At 29.8% G+C, this 8,690-nt stretch overlaps 1 protein-coding gene across 1 annotated transcript; it reads left to right on the top strand.

The window, feature by feature from the left end:
* The first annotated feature begins 6,499 nt into the window (after positions 1 to 6,499).
* Positions 6,500 to 7,693, top strand: LOC7489923 (transcription factor IBH1). The gene has a single exon (XM_024594712.2). It carries the CDS (start codon positions 6,887 to 6,889, stop codon positions 7,484 to 7,486), a length of 600 nt encoding a protein of 199 aa, XP_024450480.1. The 5' UTR covers positions 6,500 to 6,886; the 3' UTR covers positions 7,487 to 7,693.
* The last annotated feature ends 997 nt before the right edge of the window (positions 7,694 to 8,690 follow it).

Below are 8,690 nucleotides of genomic sequence, written 5' to 3'. Positions count from 1 at the left end.
TAATCAATTGTTCTGACCATTTTATGTGCGCTCCAGCATCCTACTGCTATTATAATTTTTTCCAATTTCTTCTGACTATATATTTATATATTTTTTCCTTTTTTGTGCGGGAACCCAAAATGGGTTACAACAAGTTCATTCAATTTTTTCTCTTGGTTTGGTTTTTTTGGTTTTTTTTTTTAGTTTTCTCTGTTTAATTAGTTTTTTTGGTTTTTTTTCTCATCCCTAAACACAACAAACCCTTTGCAATTTAAGACAAAACTAGCAATGCAACCTATTGACTAGTTAGGGTTCCTAGTGATCATAGTATTAGGTGGTGACTCCTTAAATAAGACAGTTTCCCTTTAAAAACAAGATGTCAAATATATGTTTTTTTTAAGGGTCTCTGCGACGTCAGGTAGCAACATTAGCTATCACTTTTAGGAGATTTTTACTTTTTTTTGTCAACTATGCAAATCACTTCAATAGTGCCTTTAATTCTGGAAAAAAAGATTGAAAGGACCAAAACCCTAAGCTTTTTTATACGAGTCATGCCTTCCCTTCATTGCCTTGAAGTGTATTTCCCCCTACTCGTGCTTTACCTTTTTCTTTTCCTGTTTTTGTCAACTTCAATTCTTTCCTTATCCATGACAATGATCTTCTCAACTAAAAAGTGATATTCTTACATAGAAATGGTGAATATTACTTTTTGTATTAGTAAATTTTTGTTTTGGAGTTGTGGTTGTGATTTATTGTTAACTATCTCGTTCTTGTGATTGGGGATCATAAGATACAAAAACAAAAAAAAATGCAATCTCTAATGGAATAAAATTTTTCAACAATGATCTTATCAGCATTTCCACACAAAACAATTTAGCAACTAACCGATGGAATTGTCAACTGCAAATTCTATCAGGAGACTAAAAAATGGCATAATCGCTAATGAAATTTTCCAACAAAAATTTACACTCATTTTTAATGGCTATGGAGTTGCAATGAAAAATAAATCCTTGACAATATACTTTTTTTATGAAGGTTTTCTATCTATAATTCCGTCAACATTGTAAATGCCAACAAAATTTTACCTTAACATCGACAAAATCTTCCATCAGTGTTTTCTAATTTCTAGTAGTATCTTGTGAGGATTTAGAATGTTTATGTGTCTAGAACTGATTTTACCTTACCTAGTGACTCATGAGTGATTTTATATCCATGAACAAAACACCTATGAACCACATCAACCTATATGAAGAATATGAAATTTATATGACCTAGTTTAGGGACAAATAGTTTGCAGTATACTATTAAAAGAGAAAAGATGATGCTAGTTGGTTCATGCAATGGGCATGGACACCTTAATGCCATTATATGGATTTAGTTATGATAAAAATGTCAAATTAACATCTATTGTTGATTACCAAATACAAAGATAACATGAGAGGATTTATGGCCCTTTAAATTTTGGGCTAGTAAGTGTCATGAGGCAATTCGTGCCCTATTCCAAGACTTAGTGAAGATAGGTGTGAGTCTTATAATCCTAGACTCAATGCTAGTACAATTAATTTGGGCTTACATGTAAAGGTGTTAGTCATGGACTGTCAATAAACCATTCAGTTAAAGTTTATCTTAGCTCACATGATCAACATGGATCAAGACTGTACATCTAACAACTAAAGCACTTTTATCATATAGTCAGCTTCACATATAAGTTTTATTATTTTAAGGGGATATCAAGAATTGAATGAGATTATGATTCTTTATCTCCCTCAAATGTCTTTAAATTTATATAAAAAATTAATTAAAACTTTAAATTTATAAAATAATATGGCTAAAGAAGACAATATATTGAGCTTTGATTATTAACAAAAAAAAAAACCTAGTAGCCCTATGTAATTCATTGTGGGTTGTGAGGCAAAACACTATGGATTTGCACAGTGTTTCGCTTTTTTTTTTTCCACTTTGATCATCCAATTTTTTTTTTTATCAATTTCAAAATTTTATGTTAGGTTCATTGGGATTTGGAGTTGATGATTTGTTTTTATTTTCCTTTTATATCATTATAAAAGTCTAAAAAAAAATATTTTGGTATCGGGTCAGTGCTCGATTTTATAAAATAAAATTTAAATTTTATTGTTTTTTTTAAATAAGATAAGAGGACCCAAATTGAAGCAAAGAAATAACGGTAGGCCTTATGTTTTGTTCATTGGGATTTGGGGTTGATATTTTTTTATCTATTTTTATGTGGTAATATAGGTATCGAAAAAACATCTCGGTATCGTTTTGGTGCTTGATTTCATGAAAAAAGATTTGATTTTATTGTTTGAGAAAGAATAAAAGTGAGAGGACCAAAATTAAACTAAAAAAAAAAGGGAGGCCTTTTGGTTTTTTTTAAAAAAAATATGCAACACCTTTTTGCCTATTTAAAAAAAATCCTTTTTGGTCCCTTTAGTTTGAAAGTGCAACTATTTTGTCCAATAGTTTATTTTGCTCATATTTTAGTCCCTGGACTTGAGAGAGAGAGGAGAGATAGTCGCTGGATTACGATAAAAGAGAGAGAAAGTTAACAAATATCCATTTTTATATGGAAAGACTCACTGTTCTTGGTGTCAATGTATTTCATTTGATGATGATAGTTTCATTTAGATCTTTCCTCCTTTTTCTTGCCTAAAAAAATAGATTAGGCCTTGCTTTGTTTTTTTTCCTTTGAGATTGATTTTTATTTTTTCTAATAAATTAAATGCTACTTTAATACTAGATGAGATTTCTAAGGTTTCTAGAATGTTTTTTAGGAGTTTTTGCCTGAAAAAATAGGTGGAAACGAGTTTTCAACCTATAGTGGTCATAATCTAGAAAAAGCAAGCAATGTGCGCCTGCTTTTTTTTTAGAGAGGGTTAAGACGGACGACATGTCGTCTGTCCTATAAAAAGAAAAAAAAATATAGTAAGGCCCAAGTTTGTGGACTTTCTAAGTCCGCACACTTAGGCATTTTCAAAAGCCTAGTCGTGTTGGGTCAATAAGGCTTGCAGATGGCCTTTTTTGCCTCTTTTTTCTTCCTAATTTCATCATATTTTTATTTTGTTTTTATTTTGTGTTTCTTTTGTAAAGACTATTTTTATTATTGATTTTTCTTGCTAAATTTTTTTCCAATTACATATTTAAATATTTGGTTTTTCTTTCTTTCTATAAGATTATTGTTATTTAAATAGATGTCATAGTATTAAGTTAGTGCTCTTTTTTGCAAGTATATTGGTTTTTTTAACTCAGTGGAGTCAATTACTTAGGTTGTTAGCTTGAGTTGGTGCTTGATTTTACATGCAAATATTTTTTTAACATATAATTATATAAAAATAATTTAATAAATAATTATAAAATTCAGTGGAGTTCATAAACTAGTTTGTGGATTTGGCCAGTTATATCTCGAGACCTAGGTTGACCCAGATTGATCCAATATTTCATCATCTTAATACTAAAAACAAATAATGTCATATTCAAATCTATCTAGTTATAGAAAATATTAAATGATGTGGTGTTTTTACTGTACATGCATTGTTCACTTTGTCACATTTTACTGTGGACTCATTGTTCAACTTTTTTTAATTTTTTTTCATTTTGATCCTCAAACTTTTGTTTTGCACGATTCCATTCTTTTTGGACCAAATCAAAGAATAATTGAGTCAAATTTGTTGAATAAGGATAAAATCAAAAGATGGGGAATCAAAGTGGAAAAAGCGCCGCAAATAGATGATGGTTTCAAAGTTCTTGTAAGAAATTCACTTTAGTCCTCAAAGTTCATACATTATACCTATCCGGTCCCTTAATATTTTTTTTAATTTAATTTCGGTACAAAAGCTTATTTTTGTTATTTCTTAATCCATGGTTTAAGAAAGAAGAGAGAGATATCACTGGATTACGACCGTAAAGAGAGAAAAATATTGTTGGCAACGATTCCGACTACCAAAATTATCGATCTTTATGTCAAATGATTCCAGTTGATGAGATGAGTTCAACTTAGTTGTTTTTTTACCTTGAAAGTGTCTAAAAACCACATTTGACTTCGAGAATATTTTTTTTATTTCGGTTGATTTCGGGTTTGGGGATGGTTTTTTGGGTTTTATAGGTCATGGATAGATTTATCAAGGTTTCTATGGTGTTTTCTAGGTGTTTTAGATTAGCAATGAGTTGAGAATGAGTTTTTAGGTAAAAAAAGTTCAGCCTTGATTTTTCGGCCATCACAGTTGCCAGAATTTGTGCAAAATCAGGTGAAGCGTTGTTTGATTTTGTTTCTTTTTCAAAACAAATTGGGACGAACAACATGTTATCTGCCCTAATTATATTTTATATATGTTTTTTTAAATAATATTTTTAATTTATATTTAAATTAATACCCCTTATCTTTAATTTTTTTTATTTTTTTTATTTGGTTTTTTTTTTAAAATAGTGGTTATATTTTAAGTATTTTGTTTGCATTTAATTTTAAAGACATTTTCTAATTGATCTATAATTTTCTTATGTTTTATATAGTTGAAATTTATTTTTAAAAAAAATATTTATTTTTGGATAATATAAGTACAACCTTGTGAGATATTTTTTTTCTTTTTATTTTATTCATTCAATTTTATATGTTTTTATTTTTACTATTATTTGATTAAATAAAAAATAATTTTAATACACAGATTCATTGAATACAATAGGGTAAATGAATCGTGTTATAAGATTAAATATTTTGTTTTACATCCACTTCTTAATTAACTTTTCTAAATACGTATTTGGTTATTGTTATTGATTTTTTTTTATATTTTGACACAGATTATTCTTGATTTATTTAATTAGATATTTTCATAAATATTTTAATTTAAACTTGATATTTCTTACGTAAAAAAACATGTAAAAAAAAAGAGTTCAATTATTCTATTCAAACCTATGGAAATTAATCAAAGTAACACGAGGTAGGAAAAGAAAAAGTCAAAATTCTTGACAAAGAAAATGATATTTGGAGAAATTATAAAAGGAGACTCAAGCATCCAATTGATCACTCCTTTCTATCACGTTGATCATGTAGCTAAGAATGCATAGGACTAATTAGAAAGAAACACGGAAATGTTATTTCAAAGAATAAAACATAATGTATTTTACTCCATATTTTATTTTAACATACATGTTTTTTTTTTTTGAATAAAAATAAATCATATATTCTATTTGGACTAATTATTCACATAATTTGGTTGAAAGATGTATCAAACACTTCAATTTTATTAGAAAATAATATAAAAATATTTATTAAACTTGATTTAATAAATGAATATTTAAAATTGAGATAATTCTTTAAGAAAATCAGTGAGAAATTCAATGTAGTACTTTTCAACCAATAATTACTTTGAAAACGCGTTTTTATTGAGTTGTAGATACAAGTTTTTATTTTTAAAATCTTCTAAATAAATACTGTTGATTTATATATAAATTAATTCGAATATATCTTTTATCATTAATAAAACAAATAAGTAATCAAGGATTAGATAAGGGAAAAAGGTTCTCATTAGACAAGTGGGTAACTGAACCATGTGCGATCATGTGGTGGTTGGCCCCTTGTGGGTCCACTAACCCACTTCTCCAACCCTATCCCTCCTTGACAGGGAATTTTTCTACTCTTTTTCCTTAAAAATAATTATTAATAATAATTTTTTTTAATAAATAAAAAAACAGCTAGCTAGCTAGCTAGGTTGCTTGCCTGCTTTCTTTCTTTAGTATTGCATTCATGGCGCGTGCACCCTCAACTCTTGTTTCTTACAGGCGTAAGAACAAGGCCTGTCTTCTTCTCGGTTCAACACAGTGGGGGCTCCCTGCTGAATTTCGTTTCCAGTAATAAAGCAACAGCCGCAGCATAATCTTTTCATGGCTTTTAGCACACAGTGGAGATGGCGTGAAGCCCACGCCCCTTTATGGAAATTGACATATGGCACACTTCTATCATGAACAAAGATAAACATGCTTAAGGAAATTCCTTAGCTTAGTTGATATATATGTTTTGGTTCGTGTATTTCCATGAAGGTTCAAATCATAGGTAAAGTTAGTGTTTTGAGGGGCAAAAAAAAAAAAAACAAAGATAGCGAGACAGAGAAGCCATGTTTATTTGTATTTTATATCTTGAATGTATGTATTTGAAGGTATAGAAATAGATTTATTTTATATTTATGATGTTTTTAACCAAACAATTTATGTCTATTTTGTTTGTGTTATTTCTATACCGAAATATTATCTAAACATGATTTCAGATAATGATAGAAAAATAATATTTTATGATTACATTAATAGATTGTTTGTTTTTGTATCTGAAACCGTATGTGTTTGGATGCAATTTTAAAATGCATTTGATTTGAAAAGGAATTAAATTCATGTTTTTTTAATGTTTTTTCAATGGTTTTAATATGTCGATATAAAAATAAAAAAATAATACACCATGTGAAGAAAAAAGTTATCCCAAGAGTACTCCTTTTGTTGTCAAGAGCTAGAAGAAAATAATTAATAAAAACCCTTTAGGTTGGGAAAACATAAAGGCTAAAATTCTCTCTAGCCGTCCAAATTCAATCCCTTCCACTCCCCATCTAATATTCCTTCCCTATTAGCTTTATCTCTCTCTCTCTCTCTCTCTCTATCAATCTCATAATTAGCTCTCCATGTCCATGGAAGAAAACCTCCTCTCTCTTTCTTAGGCTTTTTAGAACATTAAGAGCAGATTTGTGTGTCAGGGATGGAAATTTGGCTTTTGTCCTAGCAAGCAAGAGGCCCCGTTTGTGTCAGAAGAAAATCCTAACTTCCAATCTCAAATGCTCATTTGTCCCTCTTTCATCCCCTCCATAAAGTGACTTGTGTCAGAGCTAGTTAGTTAGTACTAGGATTTTACTTATGATTCATGCTATACTACTCCTACTGCTATAGTTTTGAAACAAATTCCCACTACAAAACCCTAATATTCACTTCACAGCTTTCTCTCTTTTATCTTTTCTTGGAACTTGCAACCATGACTTCAAAGCATGTAATAGCTACAAGACACACAAAGTCCATCAAGACCAGGTTTGCCAGTAGATTTCTCAGATCCCTTTTGAGAATGAAAAGGAGTGATAGATTTGGTGGTTCCCAATCAAATGAAGGAGTCAGGAAAAGGAGTACTCATAGAATAAAGATTGCTGCTTATGCATCGATGGCTCGTGCAGTTGGTCCAAGCAGAACTTGGAGCCGAGCCCTTCTTTTCAAGCTTAGAAACCGAGCCAGAATCCAGGGAGTCTTGAGAAAGAGATGCTTCGTTTCAAAGAAGAATAAGAAGAAGAGGGTTATAAGAAATAAGGTGATAATCTCAAGAGAACCAAGTCGTACTGATACTCTTCGAAAGCTTGTTCCTGGAGGAGGTTCCATGGATATTTGCTGTTTGTTGGAAGAAACTGCTCATTACATAAAATGCCTTGCCACTCAGGTTAAGGTGATGCAAAGTATAGCCGATCAATCACTACTCTAAGTGATGATCAGATGAAGAATTGCATGCATGGTGATTAATATTTATTGTTCTTATATACATCAAGATTAAGTAAATATAAAGAATAAAACTACCATGTCATGTATGCACAAGGAAAGGATCCAGTTGCTCAGTTTGTAAAAAGGTTAATTTTCTAGATCTTATGAACATCACAAACATATATAAACATATGAAGATCATTAATATTTATCTGCATCTTGAGGGAAATTGCATGTCAGATCAGGGATTTATAACTCATACCAAATGGTTTTTGTTTGTTGTACATAAATACCTTCTATGTTTGTTTATATACTTTCCTCTCTTCCTCTCTACAATCACTCACAAGCACACACTGCATCTTCACTTCTTTTGATTTCTGTAATAATCTTCTACGGCTTGCGCATCAATGATTATATATAGGTTGATTCCATATAATGTTGCAGGTGAGAACATAATAAGGGTAACCCTGGATATGGGATTAACTTATCAATTCACACCTTCCATTAGAGAATCTGATGAGTGAAAGTTTTAATTCCAGAAGGGTTTTTTTTTTTTAAAAAAAAAAAGGGCAAAGATAACAATACAAATTCCTAAGTGGAAATATGTTCAAAGAGAGTGATTAGGTAATTGCAAGAATTCATGGTGGACACAATTTTTTTCCTTTTTATGTAAACATTTTCAACTATAAATTTTTTTTTTTACAAATGCTGATGGACAAATAACAACAATAACTATATTTCAATACAAAATAGGTTATTTTATTGTAGTTAGGTGCATATATTTAGTCTAAGTACATGTTTAATATCGTGTTACAAATGTTTTTAAATTGTTTTTTATTTAAAATATATATATATATATATATATATATTAGTACATATAAATCATAAAAAAAATAAAAAATATATAAATTTAATATTTTTTTAAAATAAATACATTTTTATAAACACTAAAAACAAAAACCACCGCAATTAAAAGGAAGATCACATCATGTCATGTCCACCAGATGGTTCGAACTACTGGGCCAAAACTAGATTCTTTTATTAATGTGCGAGCAAGGAGCTTGTCCACAGTCCTTGAATTTACTAGCAAGGGATTCCTCATCATCCAAAAAGAGTAATAATCATTAAAGAAACTAAAAAGGAAACATATGGACTCATCAAGTAGTGCGTCGTCAGCGTTACAGATCTAGTCTGTAGTATTTTCAGCT

Source organism: Populus trichocarpa, chromosome 2 (assembly GCF_000002775.5).
Source record: "Populus trichocarpa isolate Nisqually-1 chromosome 2, P.trichocarpa_v4.1, whole genome shotgun sequence".
In the NCBI taxonomy this organism is placed as follows: domain Eukaryota; kingdom Viridiplantae; phylum Streptophyta; class Magnoliopsida; order Malpighiales; family Salicaceae; genus Populus; species Populus trichocarpa.
This window is presented reverse-complemented; position numbering and strand designations above follow the sequence as displayed.